This window comes from Ammospiza caudacuta, chromosome 5 (assembly GCF_027887145.1).
Source record: "Ammospiza caudacuta isolate bAmmCau1 chromosome 5, bAmmCau1.pri, whole genome shotgun sequence".
Classification (NCBI taxonomy): Eukaryota; Metazoa; Chordata; class Aves; order Passeriformes; family Passerellidae; genus Ammospiza; species Ammospiza caudacuta.
The window spans coordinates 52,305,438-52,327,258 of record NC_080597.1 but is presented as its reverse complement, the minus strand read 5'-3'; the positions used below and the strand labels follow the sequence as shown (position 1 = coordinate 52,327,258).

Below are 21,821 nucleotides of genomic sequence, written 5' to 3'. Positions count from 1 at the left end.
ATTAGTAAGCCAGCAAGATTTGCATTTAAAATAAGTGTCCAGATCGTGCACCCTCTCAGGCAGGGTTAAACCAAACCAGAAAAAATGGCAGGGTCAGGGCCAAGGCAGCTGCCTGCACGCCTGTTATGTCTGTCATTGTTTGTTTTGTCTTTCTGGACTTGTAAGCCCTTCAGGCCTGGAGCACTCCCCATGGGGCCTGGCCAACCTCCACTGCCTTTGGTGGGCACCGAGGAAGGCTTTGTTTGTCCAGCATTTGGCTCAGGGGAGTCACGGCCTGGCTGAGACTTGTAAGTTATAGATGTGATAGCAGCAAAATATCATCTACATTCACTGAGATATGGCTGTGCTTGAATGCTTTTCCCGATATTATGACTCCGTGTTGGCATGAAGTTGCATCCATGTAGAGCAAGAAAGTATTGAGTTCTTTGACACCACTATGATTGGTGTGATTGCAATTTCATCCAGGACAGGTGAAAAGGCAGTTTAAAATCTGCTTTTAAAAGGACATGTTTATCACTGGCACCATGGAGCAGCACTCAGAGGAGGAGGGTGTCCTGTGACTCTTTTGGTGGACACAGATGAATTGCTGACCTGTTTCCACGTGCTAAGAACAAGTACTACAAAGGCAGAGAAGAGCTAAAAAATCTGCTAGAGAAACTGCCAACACCCGCACCCGCACCCTGGCGCTGGCAAACGCTCCATTCACACGGGAAGGCACAGTAAACGCGCCCTGCCCTTCACACAGCTCTCCCTTTCCTTCCGTGACCTGCTGACGGGTTAGAGTTAGGGCGGAGCGTGACCCGCGACCACCGGGGGCTCAGCGCTCCGCCGGGCCCTCAGCGCTCCGCCGGGCCCCGTTCCACCGAGCCCTCAGCGTTCCACCGATCCCTCAGCGCTCCGCCGGGCCCTTAGCGCTCCGCCGGGCCCCGTTCCGCCGGGCCCCGTTCCGCCGAGACCTCAGCGTTCCCCCGAGCCCTCAGCGCTCCGCCGGGCAGCGCGGGCAGCGCGGGCAGCGCGGCGCTCTGGTGCCCCCGCGTGGCCGGCGGTGGAGCAGGGCGGGCGAGCGGGCGAGAGCCGCCCCGGGCCGCGTTCATTGCTCGGAGCCCTGTTAGCGCAGCGCGGGGAGGTATCCAGGGTGGGCCTGTGCGGGGCGTGCAGGGGAGTATCCGGGATTCAGCAGCACTGAACAGAAGGACTTTTATTCGGTTTTGCTTGGTTTCGGTTTGGGTTTGAGTTGTTGCTGTTCTGTGTGGACTAACACTGACCCCTAAGGGCGGGGCTCGGAGGAGGTTCGGGGCAGCCCGTGGTGCCTGGAGTGCCTCAGGCCGAGCTCAGCTTGGCTACTCTTGCTACTCTTGGTTTGTTTGTTTGTTTGTTTTTTCCAAACTCTGTATTCTCAGGACATGTCTTTTAGAGCCACTGGGTGCAACACTTCTTTTAACATCATGCCCAGAGATCAGGAATTGGTTCTAAAATGTTAAAAATCTAGAGACTAAATCTCAAAGTAAATTTTTACTTCTGGAATTGGAAGAGTCTTGATGTGAATCAGGTCTGTTCTGCCTTAATGGATGTTTCATCTAGAAGCCTTGGATGTAATGTGGTGTAATTTGGTCAGTTTCTCTCCATTCTGTTTATTGAAGTAAACTGAATAAAGTCTGTCAGAGAAACTAGAAGTAAGCGCAATGCTTGCTGGAAGGGTGACCTGTTATTTTATGATGCATCTGCAAAAAGAGTATCAAAATCATAGTGCAGACATTTACTTTTTTGGCCCAGCTTTCCTCCTTCCTTTGTGGTAATTACCATATGAGGAGCAATATCAACCTCCTTTTCAGTTAGGACATGCAGAAAATGCTGTGGACAGCTGGTTAAAGGACTAGAGGGCCCAGAATAGTCTTCATTGCAGTCTCTATTCAGGGACCTTTAGAGCTGAAACTTCAAGTCTGAGTTCCTACTGCTGGAAGTGTATTTCAAGTGTTACTCCCTGTGTGCAAATATGTATAATGCTAAGTGTAATTCAAGGTTGCGTTTACTGGGATTTTTTAGGCTTTTTTTCCTCTTTTTTAAAGATTTTTATTGTAATTTTTCTATTTCTAAGGTGTACTTTGTGGCTATGCTCTAAATTTATGCTCTGAATTTAAGAAAGCACACTGCAATGCTACAGCTAACAGTACAAAGCACTGCTTGAGCATCTGAGCAATGCTCTCAGGCACTTGGTGTGATTCTTGGGGTGCCCTGCACAGGGGCAGGAGTTGGACTCGATCCTGGTGTATCTTTTCCAACTCAGCATGTTCTATGATTCTATGAAAATAAAACTCCTGTGAGTTCAGTGATAAATTTCCTCTGCTGCCAGAAAATTCAGATCCCATTGAAAGCAATGGCAGAAATTCTAGTGTTTTCAAGGGTGCAAGAAATTCCTGCTATCCTTCGCTTATACAAAATTGTTCAGAGGGAGTGACAAACATTGCAGAGTTTTAGAGCTGTTCTTGGAAATAAATTGTTCAGAAACCCACAGGTATTTTATGTGGTCCTCTGTATTATTTCAACTAATGAATCAGCTTAGGGACTGCAGAAAAAGGCTTTATATGCTTGATCCTAAGGTTAAAGTCAATGTATAGTAGTATGAAGGCCATATACTATCTAATCCATATATACATCTAGTTTATGAACAAAGCCACTTTTTCATAGAAATGGAAAAATGCATTAATTTCATATCAGAAAAAAATTCAAACATTGCAAGCCAAGAGAGAAAGAACCGATACCATGTATTGCCTCCAAGTGGAAGACTAAGACCTGTCACATTCTGGAAGTTAGTGATGACCCATCTTGCATATCTGAACATCTGCACACTACTTAGATCTGGCATTAGCTGGGTCACTTGCTACTTTCAGTTATAACTCCCTCACAGAGAAGGTATATTAGAAAAATCAATAGAGAAATCAATACATTTTACCCAAGTTATCAGATCTGCTCCGGATGCTTAAGTTGCTAAATAGTATTTGATTCAAATAAAACGGATCTCACATCCTTTCTATTAAACTGAGAGCTGGCATATATTTCTCTTCCCTCCCTTTACCATTCCCAGTTGAGAAGCATTTGCACTCTGGCACCAATTTATGTGGAATTTCAATGTCGTTTTGAAATAAAATTGATTAACATTTTCTCTTCTGAGTAACTGTCTTAACATCATCCCAAGAATTACGGGAGATTAGATTGTATAAAAAAATGCTTTTATTTTATTTCCCAAATTAAGTAATAATGCAACATAATGAGGGGTTGCGCAAGGGATCTCTAGGAGTACTTGGAAAAAGCAACAGTCAGTGAAGTGGAAAAATGAGGGAACAAAGTCTGGATTTCACAGCAAACTGTTTACATTGGATTTCATCTCTAGATATTACACTGATAGTTTATGTGCATACAAATGTTGTTCCATGGGAACACTGTGGGGTAAATGAACAGTGCATTGCACATGGATTTAAACATGCAAATGACAAAAATAGGAGATAAGTATGAAGAAATTGTGTTCCTAAACCACGATGTACTTAACTCACTGACAAACAGGAACATTAGGAAAGAATTTTAGGACATTTTACATTTTGCAGGAAGACACATAGCTTTTGCTAAAGGTGCTGGTGATGCTCATATTTTTGGTAATGTCCTTATTCTTCAGTTCTCTTACAACAGCATTAACCTTTAGTGTAAGGCTGATAAGCTTTTTTTTTTTTTTTTCCTTTTTTTTGGCAAACAAATTACTTTGGTAGATATATGAAAAAAGCTAAATCGAGTGACTGCATGGTTTCAGGGGTGGTAATGGGACAAAGTGCCTCTCATGGAGGTTACAATCACACCCTGGCGTCCTGGCAGTGAACTTCCAGTGAAATGGGAATTGCAGTCATTTCCAAAGCTTCATAACCATGTCACCAAAGACACCCACTACTACAATTTGCAATGAAGACAACCCTTACAGACAGTTCTAAGCCAGTGGCCAATGTTTGAAGGAATGGAAGCACTGATGCTATGAAAAATCTGGGGAAATTATGAGGTTATTTATACTGCATATACAGTTCTCCCGTGCAATATGAATTGCTTTACACAGACTTGCAAGAGATCAGGAGAAGAACTATTTACAAGGGTATGCAGTGACAGGCCAAGGTGTTTCTTAAGCTGAAATAGAGTAGATTTAGATTTGATATTGGGAAGAAATTCTTTACTATGAGGATGGTGGTACACTGGAACAGGCTGCTGAGAGAAGTTGTGAATTCCCCATTCCTAGGAGCATTCAAGATGTGGTTGGATAAGGCTTTGAGCAAGCTGGTCTAGTGTAAAGTATACCCTCCCCTCACATGAATGTTGGAACTAAAGGATCTTGAAGATTCCTTCCAAATCAAATAGTTCTGTGATTCTGTAAGGTACTCCCAGAGTAACCTCTGAGTTAGACTGTTGTTGACACAGACTGCCAGCATAGCCCAGTATCTTGTTTCAGACACAGTCAATGCACAAAAGGGTTTCATCTTCCATCTCAGTCTCTTGTGTCAGTCTTGTGTCACTTCCCTCTATGAAGACTGATATAAGGCACAACTCGGGATAGCAGGATGCTACTCATTCACTAGACCCATCCAGAACCTCAGAAACGTTGACCCAGCCTCCCCCCTTCCAACCCATTGCCAGCCAACCTTCTGCCTCTGAAAATATCTCATTTTGAGCTGAGAATTGCTGCTGAGAGGACTGAAAAGCATGATTGTACATGCTTTAATTAAAGGTCACAAGTTTGACAGGCTATGACGTTATCTAATATATAGCTTTTCCTTTAGAGTGGCAGATCACCATTTTGTGAGGCTGGTGAGGCTGTACATTTCTGAGTTCTGAGCACTGCTCACAGTTCAGTCATTCACACCATTGACATGATGGATCCAAAGCAAGGATGAAACTTTGTGAGAATGCGGTATCAGCTCCTGCTTGTGCCAGGTCACTGCCACTCTTCCTTTTTTACATTTTCTCCTGACTGAACCAGGTTTTTGAGAGGCAGGTGGAGTCTGTGATAAGCCAGAGTGAGCAATGTCTCTGATTCAGGAACGAACAGACTTTATGCCAGAGCCTATCCCTCTCCACCCCATTGTCTGTCTTCTCCCCATTGAACAAGTGGCCCTGTCCCTTCTACATACTCAGTGTGGTGGCTTCATCTGTATGAAACCTTGGTTTTCAGAAGTCCTGTTAGTTCCCACAATTCCCCTTACACTGGTGTGCAAACTGCAAAATATTAAAAAGCAACAAACAGTAGAAGCTTGTGGAGCCTTCCAAATCCAAGTCCAAAGTAAAGAGAATTCTCAAAGATAGCAATTCAGAGGACACAGAAGAAATGGGAAGCGCTCTTCCCCTTCTCAGGGCCTCTTTCTGGGCAAGTATCTGCCAGAGAAAGGGTGCAGGACTGGAGTCCTGCCATGACACAGGAAAATGCCACAAAAGGACAGAAAGATTCTAAGTCAGATGATGAGATAAAATAGAGCAAAACTTTAGTGAGGAACCGCGTATTTACATGCTGCTCTTGTCTTCTCCATCTCTTCATTTCAGCATCCCTGAGAAGTCACATTAACCTTGGCCCTCACTGGCTCCCCTTCTACAAATTTGGGAGCATTTCTTTTGTTATCAGCCTTCAATAGTCATGCTGTTCTTGCTTCTCTTTCCCTCATAACATGTGTCCTTTTGACTCCTCCAGTCAATCAGTGTCATTTGATGCTATTAAAAGATTCTGACCTGATCTGAAATACCTCTAAGAGGCTGGGGTAATAGTCAACTGTGAAATGATCCACACTGAACCAGGGCTAACACATTTTGAATTCTTCTTTTATTCAAAAATATGTTATTGGCACTTTAAGGAAAATGGAGATTAACTTATCAAATGAAATATTTGTCAAAAAAAACAGGTATATTAGATGTGTTGGATAAATTTCTGCCACTTAGTTAAGAAAATAGGCAGTTTGACATAGCAGGTACAGAAACCCCTGCATTTAGTCTGTCTCTCTTGTAAGCCACAGAACATAAAATTTCATAAAAGTATATTTGAGGCTGTTGTATTCACTCATATAGGCACAGAGGGCCCTATTTTTTTTCTATACTGGCTTGCACTCTTCAGCAAATTCTGGAAGCCATTATTTCACAATAAGTGTACATAGGTACTTTGCCTGGAAGAGTCAATCACTAATGTGGAAAAGTCTTAATTATTTTGTTAAGATACTACAGAGAAGTTTACCGTTCTGAAGACAAAAGGGTAGTTTTGTTTTAGAGTAGTTGCTGTAATAGTTTTCTGGGGAAAAAGGGTACTTTAAAAAATTCTGCTTTCCAGTAGAATTAAAATTTTGTTTCTTTTTTCAATATTTGTCTCTTGTAGTACTTGTGTTTCTTCATGTACTGTTTAAATCACAGCATAAATTCACAGTAACATCCACTGGCCATGTTAGGCCATGTTTCTTCCTTGGTCTTTCAAGTGACAGTGTTCTGTTGAAGTGCAGTTAGAAAAATTAGCTGCTCTAGCTGCTTTTCACGTGCATACATCAAACTGCCGTTCTAGGAAACAATTCGCTGGCATGCTGGATGCTGGAAACTTGCCTCTGCTTTTGTTTGCTAATAGATTACTTTACTAATTTCAAAGGTTTAGCAAGCACCTTGTTTTTTTCACAGCAGAGTTTAATTAATCTGTTCTTGTTCTATATGAATAGGTGTCTTCTGGTCACTGAGACATAGGACTATGCTTTCACATTCATTCCCCATACTAATTATTTGAAATGTTTGATAGTCCAAATGTACAAAATGTCATTGGTCTCTGTGGAGTTTGTCAGATTTCACACTGATGGTGGATTTTAAAAAAGCTTTTGGGCATGTTCTGAGTCTGTAAAACAATGTATTTATTCACTGTTACATATTGTGCCTGTTTTCTGCTGCCTTTCGCAATCAATTATATTGGCACAAAAGGTATAGCTGACTTCCATAAATTAAGAATCACTCTATTAAGGAAAAATATAAACCAAAATATGAATTTGACAAATGAAATTTCAGGCTGTAATCTCAGAGTTATGATGGTTTTTTTCTTGCCTTTTTAAAATTTTTTTTCTGTTGTTTAGATTCTTTTCTTAAGCTACAGTGCTACTAACATTCAAACATTTAGAAGTCAGGTGCCTAGAGGATCAAAAGATTGTCCTGAATTTAATTATATTCTGAAAAAAGAAGAAAGAAAGTTGGAGAAAGAAGGAGAGTCTGTATTTGTGATTGTCTTTATGAAACCCATTTGAGAGGCAGAGGAAAATCTCTTATTTGGCCCCTGACATACCATGCATTTGGAGTGAATAGAGAAGGGTGTGCTGCAGAAGGGACTGCATTTTCAGACATCCCTCCTTGCAGGAAGCTGCCCTGTGCTACTGGACTGTGGGAAGATAAACCACCCAGTTTAGTTTTCACTGACTGTGAGTTCCCAACCTTTTCAGAGGGAACAACTTCTGCAGGAAGATCAGCATGCCTGGGAAATATCCCATGACCTGTTGGGTGCTGCATCTTCCTTAAACTGAGCTTTAAATCTTTTGCATATAATAGGAATGCAGTTAAAAGCTTTGAAACTGCTGGAAAACAATTTTTTTAGTTTAAATATATACACACCAAAGAATAGCACTATTTTTTCATCTTACCTTAAGCTACAACAGGTTTACCAAAGTCTTCATGTCCTTGTGCTTGTGATGCACAGTAGTCATCAAGCCAGCTGCTGAATTATTTCCTTATAAGATCATTTAACTTCAAAACTTCATATTATACAGGTCACGTGCTCTGGTGATATTCAGAAGGGAATTGTCACTTTCAGACAACTAATATCAGTCATTCTTCTATCTATATTTGGATTGCAGGCTCAGGAAAGTGTGATGGCAGTTATTAACTGCTCTCAAGAAATCCACTTGCAAGATGGATTTATTTCTTGATTAATGATGGAGATTATTCAAGTATTAATTCCAGTTTTTTATATGGCAAACTTGATATCATCCTTGTTCTCTCCACCCTTAAAATTACTATGATTACTCTAATTGTTAGAAAGCTATTATTTGATTCAGATTTGCAAAGTAATTATCAGCTAGTAGCACATCTGCCATTTCTCACTAAATTTTGGTATGTATTGTTGTATCTCAATTAACAAAAGATCTACTAACTGAAGCATTGCTGTATGAATTCTAGTAAGGCTTTCAAGCATGACATAAATTTTGTCCTGATTGATTCTGACTCTTACTGTGTGCTCTTTAATTTGTTGCTTTGCATTTCAGAATTGTCTGTGAACCTGGTGCTTGATGTTTTAAACAATGATTTCTTCATCTGCAGCAATCAGATGTACATCTAGAGGTTTTAACTGATGGAGTATCCTTTATGACATATTATTTCTACTTCTGCTTCATGAGTTTTATTCTCATTACCTTTTTTCTTTGATTGTGTCACAGGCTACATGGATTAAACAGAATTACAGTTTTTAATCTCATCTTTGAGTTAGTACTAGTAAGATGATGATATAATCATTTGTACATATCTATCTGTCATGAATATGAGGAGCAGTGAAGGCAGCCAACTCACCAGCTATGAATACTGGAGCGCCACTGATGTGATTTTTACACCCACTGTACTTGCTATATAGATTTTTGAAGTTGTTGCAAAGTTATACCATTTAAAAATTAGGTTTTGAGCACTCATAAATATGAACAAGTGCTTGTGTGCACACCCAAATACACATACTTCAAATGTCTGAAAACATTTCTGTATTAAATAAACAATCTCAACAGCCTACTATTGAGATGCTTAAAATGTTTCTTGTACTGGAATATACTTAGTTCAGTTCATTTGTAGCATTGCTTAGTTAATACTGTAAACACTTCTGGATTACCATATTCAGTTGATATATATGTTTTCTGTAAAAATACTCTCATGACCTTTTTTAGAAACTGTTATTAAGTAAAATTTACTGTAGGTTGAGCTAAGAAATCTATCAGGCATACAGGAAAATTAGTGCAGTATGGCCTTGTGACAGAAGTAAAGTCTTCAAGCCTTAGTTTTACTTACTTTATGTTCTGTTGCTTCCAATATAATTAGTTCTTTTTCCATGGCTTTTGATAGAATCAGTATCAGCAGCTATATCTTCTTTCTGTATTGTTCTTTCAGGAGTTAAAGCCTTATTCCAGTATGTTGACATAAATGTCGTTTTTTCTGAGATGAACTGGGCTTACTGGGGTCCAGGGTTCTTTGACTGTTAGCTGAGCCATATATAAGAAGGTAGCACAGTAGAGCCATAGGGAAACTTGAGGTGGGAAATTCAGATTGGAATGAAAGACAACAAAGGAACAAAGAAACAGAAAGACAGAGTAAATGCTAAATGACCATGAGGAGGATGAAAGGCTGACGTAATTAGTGCTGATGACCAGATCTCGGTTGTACTCGGAACAGGTAAGACACAGAGGAGTCGTTCAGGGACATCATATCTAATGTCCTGTTAAACATTTAGGACATTTTAATCTGTGTAAATACAGACTAAAAGAGTTTTAAAGGCCTCAGGAGAGTCTGACCTCCAACTTTTTTTAGTCACATCATCTATGCCAACATATCACAGGGGTAGGGTGGTCCATGGCTTCTATGGTGGCTTTCAACCATTTCAGTAGCCTGTCCGAGGACATTTCTCGGGATGGTGGGATGCACCTGGTCAGGAGTCAGTATTGGCTAAAAGTTTCAAAACTTGGTCTATGGTACAAAAATTGTGTAGTTTGACTCATGTCTGCAGGGTCCATTTGTCATGACACTACCCCTTACACAGAAATAATTAAATTTGTAAGTGATTATTGCTATTTCGTGTGTAATATAAATAAGGAACAGCTTAAAACTTTTTTTTCATATTTTTAACATCGACACATCAGATTATACCAACCTAGGAAGATCCTAATTAAAATTACACTACCAAGAAATTAAAAGAATTAGCTACAGGAAGGCACACTTAAATCAGTCTGTGTCCTTTATTGATCCCAAATCGTTTTGGTGTGATTGGAACATTTTCATTTTCGTAACCTCATTTCTGATTAGACCATCTCTCAAAGAAGCTTTGAGTGTTTCCCTTTTTTTCTTTTTTTCCCTCACGGTGTCACTACAGGCCAAACCTGACAAATTCTTTTTGTGTCCATGTGCATGAGCCTCGGCACACTGGATGAGGCATTTCTCTTCTACTGCCTCCAAAGGTCAGCTTCTCTAGCCTGTTCAAGGGGCACAAGACATGGATAACTGTTGGGTGAGCATAAGTCAGTGTGCATAAGTGAGTGGCTAGAGGGCTTGTAGGCCTCCCTTTCTACAAAGCTTTCATTTGTGCCCCTGGACAGTGGCTATTTTCAATATGAAAGAGGACAAGTCTCAGAGTCAGAAGTCTTGCTGGGGAGCAAATGTATCAGAAATTTGACTGTGTACTAATATTCTGTGCTTATCAAGCAGAGTTATCTTAAAACTTAAGTTTTAGAATAAATATTTGTATAATCTGGTGAAGGTCAATAGCAAAGTTAGTGTTACTATCTGGCTTAAAACTGTTACCTGTGTATTGGTACCCAAATTAAAGTTCTCATGTTCAGGTCCAATTCTCTTAGTGCTCCTCATTAAGACATAGTTTATTTAAGGTGTTAGCAAATGTTCAAAATTTTATGTAGTGCAAAAAGAAGATGAAAGAAATTGACAGTTTTTATTTCTGAGAGCATTTTTGACCTCCATCCCAGCTATTTATATCATACACTGGCATTGCATCTGTGGATTCCTAAAGTAGATCTGTGTAAAAAGATGACCTATGTCTTATTTATGGGTATAACAGAGGATTATAGTCAAAATGCTAAAATTCTGTCTTCCTGACATTGTTATCAACCCCAGTAATACATTTCAGCTGGAAAATGCTGAACTTGTCAACATTCAGTCTTTAGATATTGTGTTCTTGTTGGATTTTCTGTAATTCAGCATGTGTAACTGTTGGTTTTGCTTCTTAGGGAGTCTCTTACACCATAAGTACTGCCTCATAAATTCCTGTACAAGCATGTAATTAATCTGTTTAATTTTCAAGAACATTTCTGTCTTCTCATTAAATGGTAATTTCCTGTATCAGAAATCCAATGTCCTTTCTAATTGGAGAATTATATTTCAAGATCAGAAAATTATTTCTTTTTCTATGCTAAGTGTATTTGGGGGTTTAGATTCATGTAAAATACACAACTTGATTTTCTTTTCTTATTTCTTTGAAATTTTTACTTCAAGTTGTTTTCAAATTATTACTTTGACATTTTCATCACAAAATTACATACTAATCCTACTCCTTCAGCTGAAATTTAAAAAACCGCAGTATTATGATTGCAATGTAAAGCTTTCAGACACTAGGGCAGGGAAAAATGGCATGTTGTCTAAATAATGTATTCACAACTTGGCCCTTACCTCAGTTGAAGGCATTAAAATATTGCCTGTAGATGTATAAAAAAATCTGGTGTTTTGCCATATTTCATATTTCAAAGGTCCAAGGTGGACCTTTTTTCTATATTAATTAAAAGAATGCAATGAGGAAATTATGAGTATTTTTTGTAAAATAACTTCAAATTCTATTGGAATTTACAGGAAGAAATAGTGTTTTCTCTTTTATGGCAGTTGCAGCTTGCCTTGGAGATACGGATTTGCCTCTTTCATCTGCTGCAGGACAAGTTGTTGAAATCGAACTTATCAAGTTGGTCACTTGCTGCCATGTTGCTTTGTGTTGTGGCAGGATTCTGAACACTCAGAGTGGAAAGCCAGGGCAATGGGAGCTCAGCTGCTGGGCATTGAGAACAAAAAGTGCTAAACAGTGGTGTCACAAACCTGTGTCCAAAGGGAATGTGTACAGTTGACCTCTGACTTGTAGTTCTGTGCTTCAAGATGTTCCTCATCTCTCAGGTTATTTTGGAAATAAATTATTTTATGGCTTCAAAGGATAATAATATAATAGTGATTGAGTAATTTTGTCTTCAGAGCAGGGTTTGAACTATGCACAGTTAAAAAGCAATGGATACCCACTGACTGATGAGGATAAAATAAATAGTTACTTATGACTTTAAAAGAATCCTCCTCCTATGTGGCATGCAGTTGCTGTGCAAACAAACAGAAAGCTAAAACACATTGAATAAAACAAACAAAAAAAAATAAGAAAGCATATGGACAGCTACATGATCAAAGTGGAAATATTTAAGATGGGAGTTTTCAAGCTCTGGTATGTGTACCACTAGTGGTATGAAAACTATTTCAAAGTGGTCTTCAAATAAAATCTGAGCATCTCAGCAGAGGAATGTCTCCTTCATATGATTTACTGTTATTGCATTCCCACAGGAAACTGAAACAAAGGTCTGGAAGCATAAGTAAGGACTGGTGCATGCCACATTTCCACCATCACCACTAATCTGGTAAAATACAATTCCTTTTCCCAAGCAAACTAAAATGGTTACTTCAGGCATAAAGGAAAACCTGGTAAGTGATCGGCCACAATAGCGCAAGCAGTGTGTCATGTTGTACACTGTAATACCCTTCTCCAGCTCTTACACAGCAGGGAAGATGTTGTTGAATGACATCGTGTCATTCTGGGAATATCCTCAGGTGCACTTCACAAGCTTTTCCCAAGTAAGCCCAGTGAGAAAAAACAGGAGCATCTTGTTCTCATGTGAAATTTTAAAGTAATTTGCCGACCGCTAAAGAACTAAGAATATTAGATTTTATCCAATACATAAACTATAGCAGGCAGAGGCTTTTCCCACCTACTACTCACCAAACCCACCCTGACTCTTATCCCTAGCTTTCATTGTCATCTGGTTATAATTGCCTGACATTCATAATTTGTGCTCCTTGGGCTTCTCACAGGTCCTTGATCAAAATGTCTAAGCTCTTCGTCCCAGCTCCAGTTATCTCTGTTTCCTCTAGTCAGTCTCCCCATCCCACCTCCATCCCAACTTCTCCACCTTTGTCCAGTTCTCAGGTTTTGTCCACATGCAAGGGTATTTCATGACTGAGGCACTGCAGTGCCTTCATCTTCAGTTTTTGTGAGCAAGTGTGTCAAAGGAAGTTCTTCTAGTTTTATAATTTAGCATAGCTGGGTTTTTTTCACAATAATGCTTGTTACACTTCCCTGTGTGAAACTTGAGAAGTTTCTGCTGCCATGAGGTTGCTGGATAGATGCATTTTAAAAATGTATTTAAGTGAGCACTTTATAACATCATACACTCTGTAGCTATGTACATAAATGTGACTTGGTAAACTAAAATATAGATATAAGCCTAAAAAATAGGGGAAAATATCTGAAAAATGAAGATTTCTTAAATGGACTATACCCAGCTAATGGATAAACTCATGATTAACCATGTTGCCTTTAAGTAATCATTTCAGTATGTTAATTAATGTGTGGCTGTGCATTTAAAAAGCAGATTTGAACTTAAAAACATATTTTAGAAAATATTACAGTCCTATTTCACTTGGAATATTTATTAATCTGCACAATTATTCAAACAAGAACAAGTATACAATTTAACAGTTAAAGATACATAAATATACAGAGTATTTTTATCAATACAATGCATCAGAATTAATAGTGTTGATTGAGTACTAACCAATTTATCATATTAAATGAGTAGAAGAATAATTCAGTATTGCCAGCAGTATGGGATGTGACAAGTATAATTTCAAAGACATTCTCAAATGACAAAGGAAAAAATTATTAATCCTTCCTATTCAATATAATGTAAAAGTAAATATATGGTTGTACATATTTGAGTATATAGTTATAAATACACATACATGTGTATTAATTTGAATCCAATAGAGCAGTAGTATACAGTAATATGATTAATACAGAACAATTTAAAAATAATTTCATTAGGCAGTCATTGCGAATGGATTTGCTTTTATACTGAAGTAATCTACGCCTGGCCATTGACCAGCAGAATTATTAAAAATTCATTGTTATGGTTTCAATGCCAATACACTTAGGTAATAATCATGGATAATCAGTGGCCTATGGTGGACAGCAGTAAGCAAGCTTTTCTGCTGTCTTTAAACATATACAACACTAAAAATTGCACAACATCTATATTATATCTTGACAGAGTCCCACGCTGCCTGTGAAGTTATTCAAGCACTTCAAATACTTTCTACTACTTACAGATGTGTCTGAATGCTTCACTTTGTTGTTGTTTTTGAGAAAAGAATAAAAGCGAGTTAGGTAAACATGGCTGAAAATTTAGGAAAATATTCTGCTGCATAACTGAAGTGGCAGGAGATCCATAAAACCAGTCCCCAGAAGTGCTATGGGGTTTATCAGTCTGTAATTGAGGTGAAAACTTCCCTATGATTAAGTGACTGTTTACATTCCACTTTTGGTATTCATGCACAAACTGCAGTCTGTCAGCATACAGAAGTTTCCACAGCGGATCCAGAAAATAATGTGTTTGGTAAAGCATATTTGGTGCTGGGCAGGAAGGATAGTGTCCCCATGGTGTGAAATAATTCCCAGCAAGGCAGTGCTCTACCTCCTTTTGGTGCCCTCGCTTTCGTGACCTTCGGTGTTGCCTGAAGTCCCCGTGGACAAAGTCTTTTAAGTTTGATGGGTGAATACTCCAGTAGTTTCCTTTGCCATCCTCACATCTTCCCACCTTGATGAAACAGTCATTTAGTGAAAGGTTGTGCCTTACACTGTTCCTCCAACCTCGACCTTTGTTCTTGTAAAAAGGAAAATTATCTTCAATATATTTGTAGATAGCAGCTAAATTCAGTTTATTTGTGGGGGAAGAAAGTATTGCCTTTGCAATCAAAGCTATGTATGACAGAGGTGGTTTATCCAGAAGTCTTCGTTCATCCACAGTCACAGGAAGACCCTTTTTGGCATGTATGTGAGAGCTGGGAATTTGGGGTTGAATCCCTTGAGCCAGTTTTCCTTCTTCTTCTCCTACTGTACAGATGTCTAGACTTCCTTCATTGTTTTCAGAAGAGTCTTCATTCATTATAGCAGCCTGAAACCCGGCATTTATTTTAAGTGTTCTGATAATTTACTGCAAGTAGCCAGTTGAATAATTCATCCACTGAATATAACCAGCAGGAGAAAAGAAAGTTGGACTTCAAATGTGCTGCTCTTACATACCCAGATTTCTATTTTATACTCTGTTAAATCAACATACTTAACAACGAAAACTGAACTGCCTATGTTTACTAAAGTCAAGGTTCAAGTCTTAGCTGAATGAAAAAAAAACCCTAAAATAATTATACTATGTTAAGTACAAAGATAAACAGACCATGACGTTAGCCTCTCACTTCATTATAATCTGAGAAAGCACCCTTAACTGTTCCCTATTGAAACATAATGATTAATGAGAAATTTATAGATAGAGTTGCGAAAGGATCAGACTTTCCAGTGATATCCAGAACAAACTGAAACCAACATGTTGGTTCCTGTGTTCTACACTTAGTCAAACATGTTGTATTTAGTACAATAAACATTTGTTTTACCTGCTAATAGAAAGTACCGTGTGAAAGGAAACTACCTGCCAAATTTTATAGCTGCAGTGTAGCTATTCTTGGTGAAATTGAATTAAAGCAAAAAAAAAAAAAAACCCAAACACAAGTTGCTCCCCTTTTTTTCTTATTAACTCTCTGATAGCAACTAACTTTCATGCTGAGTGTGCAAGTGACCAGTTCTGCCAACCCAAGAAACCGCTTGAGGGAGCAATTACCACTCAGAGTCAGAGAGTTCTGTGCTCCGTCACCCCCAAAGCACAAACTGTCACTTGAACTTTGACATAGCCCTCAGCCTCCTGAGGCCTGCACTGTTAAGGAGAAGAAAATCATCTCATCTTGGAAAAGGTTGCCCTGAAAAGTTGTGGATAGTCCCTCCCCTTAAGTTTTCAAGGCCGGGTTGGACTGGGTTCTGAGCACTCTGCTCCAGTGGAAGGTGTCCCTGCCCATGGCAGTGGGGTTGGAACCCCAAACCTTTCTATGATTCAATGATTCTATGATGTCATGAGATTAGTCTAGAAATGTTATTAAATATGTTGAAATTTGTTCTAAAGTAAAATGAAATGTGGTGAAAGCTTTGAAAGAGGATGTATCTACTTTTGCATCACTTTCAATGTCCAAAATATGTATTTTCAAATGAGGTCTGTGTTTTGAGCTATCGGAATGGCATCAAAGATTTAACTTTACAAGGCTGAAGTTGATGCTGCTGTTCAGGTTCTTTTAGGTTCTGAAAATGACCCTTGGTTGCTCCTTTCAGATGCTAGTTCTGTCAAAAAGAGAGGGACATGAGGGTATCTATTAAAGTGATCCCTTTCCTCCTGATCTTGAAGATCATGCCCTGACTGATCGTCTTGATTGGGCCCTAGTAAGCCTTGTCTCAGGGCTTCAAAGTGACCAACCAATGTTTCAGTTGGCAGCCTGATGTTTTTAGATTAGAAAACAAGACTCATAATCCAACGCTACAGGTACTATGGGCTGTCTGATATTTCTGTGCCAGAGTAGAATTGCCACCTGCTTGCTTGCAAGATTTATTAGAACACTTTTTGAGTAATCACTGTGAATGGGATGTACCTGGTATTTTAACAGTCTTGGCTGTTCAAAAATCCTAGTGATGATATGATGAGCTATTTAACAGGTTTTTTTCTTGGTCTTTAGTCTCAGCAATCATTTCTTTTAAAGGCATTCATTTGACCTGCTCTATCCCTACTAGAAATTTTCTCCCTGGAACATCCTAAAGTTGCCCTCATCTTTCTGCTACTGGTAGTTTTTCATAACCTTCTGATGACTAATTTACCCAGTTTTTTCTCCTCCTCTCTTATTTGCAGCTGAATGGCTGTCAAGTCATAGCAGAAATTATTGAGATTATCTCTGAAATGTGTGATCTGGCATGTTAGACTATTTATTACAATCATGCCATTTCTGCTGTTTCTACTTTAAGCAGGTTATACCTAAAGGGGTTCCTAAAATAACAACATAAAAAACTGGATTTTAATTCAGAATACCAGATTCTCTATATTAGGTTCTTTCTACTGAAATTTATGTTTTTATGGAACACTGCAGTTGTAGATTGGAGAAGGAATGCTGCTCATTATGATTGCGTGTTCCTTTACACATAGCTCCAAGAAAGAAACACAGAACCAACCATATGTTCTGCTATTTTAGTAGTGACTTTGTAAATTGAAGGATTGTAAAGAAGGACAAGGCATAGAACCCAGATTTGGAGTGCCTACAAATATACAAATTAAATTAAGAATAAGGAAAACAATATTTATTAGGGTTTTCAATTTTAAGGAGAGGCTTTCAGAAACTGAGGAAACAGAAGTTATTAAAAGGAGTCTGAAGAATTAGAAATTTAAATGAAGTAAATGATCAAAAGTCAAATGCATGATACTTGAACTGAAATCCTATAAAAGAAGAAAAATTGTGCTGAAAGGTCTCCATATCTGAACAGATGAACAGTTCTTTCAGTAAGTGAAGGAAGATCCTACAGGGAATGAAAGACAAAAGGGTGAGCAAAACCCCCTACATTTGGAAGGGCTGCATCTCCAAGATCACAGTTTTTGGTTTTCAGATATGCCACCAAGGAAGATATTAATCCCAAACTCCTGAGTGTCTTGTTTGTTTCTTCTTTCTGCATATTATTTCTGAAGTTAGCTTTTATTTTCCTCTGAGTCTTATCATTACAGATGAAAATTCCTCCCTTTGCCCAAAACAAGATGCCAGCTAAAAAAATAAGACAAGTTCCCTGTTTTATCCTTATTCTTTGTGGGAACCCGCTTGCCACTGCTTGAAATGTTTACAAAGCTCTTACATTAGAGAAACAGCCTTTACTAGCTCAATGTCCAGTTTTCTCTGAAAAGAAGAATGAGAGACAGGGACAGCATACTGTGTATTCTTACTATGCAAACTTTTTTCCAATCTGAGGAAGCTCATCCCTCTTCAAATGTCTGCACATACCTTACTAAAGCATCATTTTTGTTGCCACATTCTCTTCAAAGCTGCTAAACCACTGCATGGTTAGAAATCTGAGATTTCCCACAAAGCACCATAAAAATAAGGGACTGGCTTTATCAGCCAGACTTGTTCAATAGTTTATCCTGTAAATTTGTCAATAAATGATGTGTTTTGGAAAGGATAAATGAGGCTAAAAGAGCATTTGGAAATTCTGTTCCAGTAATGTAATCATAATAATCCTTTCACTGTACAAGGAGCGTTTTATCCTCTCCTCTTAATTTAGGTTCAAGAGAGTTTTTCAATGTCTTAGTATTGATTGTATGAATCCAGGTATCCCCTTACAATAATTCTAATGTTTCTTTTTCTATATATATATTTACAAAGCTTGCAATTTTTCTGCTTGGTACTGGGAAAACAAGCACATGTTATAGGAAGTGGTCTAGTTTCTATTTTGGGTCACAGAGTAGACCAGTTGCAGTCATAGGACAAAGTTTTGTTAAGAAGTCTGACAGTGCATACAATCTGTAACAAAGAGCTGAAAACAACTGAGGGCAGCTTTTGTCCTCATTCAGCCTTTATTACTAAAATTTAACTACAGTCATATGGGATTTAGAAATAAAATATTGCTCAAGTGTAATACTATCTTTTCTTTCTTAGTTTGACATGCTTTAATGTAGAATTAAAGAATTAATTGTTGTTTCAAAATAGCTCTCAAAATATGCCATCAATGTTTCTTTCTAAAGTTTATAACCTTTAAACTATTTCATCTACCTCTGGTTCAGCACTTTTGACCATTCAACAGTCAGCTAGAACAGCCTTCTCTGCAAGGAGAAAATATATTTATGCCTTATCCTAATAGATTTATTTAATAGCAGCGCAGAAGGTAATACATCTCATACCATTTGCTAAAGAAGTGCAGTTTTCTAGGGCACTGGGGAATGCACTGTTTGGAAGCCAAGTGGAACCAGATTTTATACTGCTCATCTTTAGTCCATGCTTAAGACATAATTGTTTTCCACTTGTTGCAAAGGTATAGCCTCTTTTCTTCCAGTTAAGGCAAAGAAAGTGCAACTGGTTAGTGCTAATAATATATATGACAAAAACATTTGACTATAGTTCTGTTGTGTGTTTAATTAGGTCCAAAGCTTGCTAATTCTGTAATGTTTTTCCCTCTAATGTTTACTATGCTGTTCAATAGAGCAGCTAACCCATGTAGAGCTGTCTTATTTTCTACACATTTTTAATTCTATCTGTTGTTTCCACCGTTATTTAAACAGTGTTTAAGGACACATGGAAACTATTTGTCTTGATTCAACATTTGGTTTTGATGTGTTCAGAGGAATGAGGCTTCATTAAAGAAGTTGTCCCATTAAAATGTTCTAAAATGACCTGCTGCTGTTATTCTTTGAAAGGAAATGGCTACTCTGTTGCCTAATTTAGGTATTTTAGAACACCATTTTAAAATGCAGAGAATAAATTATATTCTTTTTCATTAATTTTTTTTACAGTGTTAATGCAATCTTTATAGGTAGATGTGTGCTTGATTTGGTGAAAGTCTCTCTGTATATTTTTGATAAAAATATGTGGACTTCTAGGAAAAGTTTAACTCAGTGCAAACTGTTCAGAAAAGAGCTAAATTAAATGGAGAGCAGATGCAAACCTCTGCCCCTCTGCACTGAAGAAGATGAAGCTAGTAGATAGGACATTGTTTTCAACTAGAGTGTGGTCTCCCTCTGTTCCCAGTTGTGCTTGTTGGTCTCCCTCATAGCCATTGGTATTTCTTTCTTGTACAAAGGCAGAATCTTTTCCCTCTTTCACATTATTTCATGTACACCATTTTTCTGTTTTCTATTTTAACTGCCCTTACTAAGTAAATGCTCTTTCTCTAACTGGATAATGGCACAAGTCTGGAGACTTTGTCCATCAGTGTTCACTTGGATGTCAATCACAGACTAAACTAATAACTACACCTTTTCTCACCTTTTCTTCCCATCTCCCATACTTATTTACACCCAGGACAGAAGTAAAGGATTTGAACTGAGTGAATACATGATGGATAGAGATGTACAGAATAATAGCCATTAATTAATGTCACGGACAGTAATTGATTTAAACAAAAATATGTCTTTTATACGTCTTTGTCTTCAGAACATTCTGCAACCTATCATTCCTTCCTAAGTAGTCCTTGTCACAGCATGATGGAATTCAGTGGTTTGTTTGCTGGCTTGGGCATAATATCTAGTCTGACAGCTGCTGAAGCCTCTGGAGAGGTTCTCCTTGACTGAATTAGTGCTGCACTGGGCCAAGACAAATCACCATTTGGTTTCACAAGCATTAAGAATAGAAAAAATTGCAACAACATTAATCAATAAATTAAAACTCTCTTTAACTAGTTTTTAACTTGTTTTCATGCAGTCTAGAGGCAAAACTAGTTTCCACAAGTTTTCTTTTTGTTAAAAAATACAGCATTGTAAAGCACTAGCTCAAAGTCAGTAATATTAGTGGAGTGTAGGAGTTGTGTAGTGTATGGTGAAAAGCTATTTTTAAAATATCTTCTGATATTCCTTTGTCTCAAAGTATGATTAGGGAATTAGGAATGTTTTTGCAATAGCAGGTGGGATGGCTATTGAAGGTTTTGACGGAGCATTGGTAAGACCTGGAGATGGAGGTGATGCTTTATCAGAAAAGATGATTTGTGGTAAGATGCCATTTACCTTATTGTCTGGAAATAGACATACCTAGATGAGCTTTAAAGTTACCAGTGGAACTATACCAACAAGAGGAAAGATTCAAAGTTTCCTAAATGAAGAACTAGGTTTCTAAACTGTACTGAAATCTGTGATGATGCTACTAATGCTGTCAGCCTCTGTCATGGTTAATTTCAAGAGAGTCTTGCTATATATCCTAACCTGTACTATGAGATTATGGTGTCAGCTTATCCTTTGATATAGTCAAGAGAAATGGGAAACATTAAATTATATGATGGAAAAAGGCGACATTTTGAGATCAAGATCTTTGTTTTATAAAGACTGAATCTTTCTATGCATGGAGTGCCATGAAAGTGAAAGTCAAATGCTATCTGAAAAAGTTGGTTAAGAAGCCTCTGTTTCGTTTCATATCATGGGAAGATGTCCTGCACAAAGGTTGAACACACGTTTAGTTCTTCCTTCCTCCTGTTTGTAGCTGTGTGAAAGAGGTTTATATTTCAGAAGTGGCTGCTAAAGTTAATTCTTTCAGTTGCTTTTCTGTCCATTTGCCTGGATGATGCTAAATGCACTTTAGCACAAGATAATTTCATAATCTAATTAATGGTGGGCTCAGCCATATGTACAATGGAACATCACAAGTTCATTTCCAGTGTATTCACCTCAATGTTTTACTGCATTCCTGGTTCATTGAAGTGGTGACAGCCACATCTTAGCTAGAAGAAGCTGACATAGTCCTAGTATCTGGCTCACTGGGTCAGAATGGTATAAAGTTGGGGCAGATGATGACATTGCATTTTATCTGAAAATATTGCAAAAATGGCCCTGAAAATATATATAGGAATATTTTATGAATATAGTAACTTTTTATATTAGGATGTATAGTTCATATTGTGAAGTATACTTCCTAATCAGAAAAGAATAGCTCCTCATTAGTGCAATATGACAATTTTCTTGTGCAACATAAGTTGATCAAGTTAAAATAGCTCTGTGCAATTTATGCAAAGAAGACAGTCTTTAAATGCTGTTCTTAGCACATACAGCCACATAAAAATAGGAAATACAATATTTCAAATGTAACACCAAAATTGTAACATCTAATACTGTCAGATGGAGAAAGGC

General features: G+C 38.1%; 1 protein-coding gene across 1 annotated transcript; it reads right to left on the bottom strand.

The window, feature by feature from the left end:
- Positions 1-13,598: 13,598 nt before the first annotated feature.
- LOC131558238 (forkhead box protein D3-like) lies at positions 13,599-15,133 on the bottom strand. The gene has a single exon (XM_058805876.1). It carries the CDS (start codon positions 15,030-15,032, stop codon positions 14,187-14,189), a length of 846 nt encoding a protein of 281 aa, XP_058661859.1. The 5' UTR covers positions 15,033-15,133; the 3' UTR covers positions 13,599-14,186.
- Positions 15,134-21,821: the final 6,688 nt, after the last annotated feature.

Coding starts and splice junctions, on each gene's coding strand:
- LOC131558238 (XM_058805876.1), bottom strand. CDS start 15,032: ATGAATGAAGACTCTTCTGAAAACAATGAAGGAAGTCTAGACATCTGT.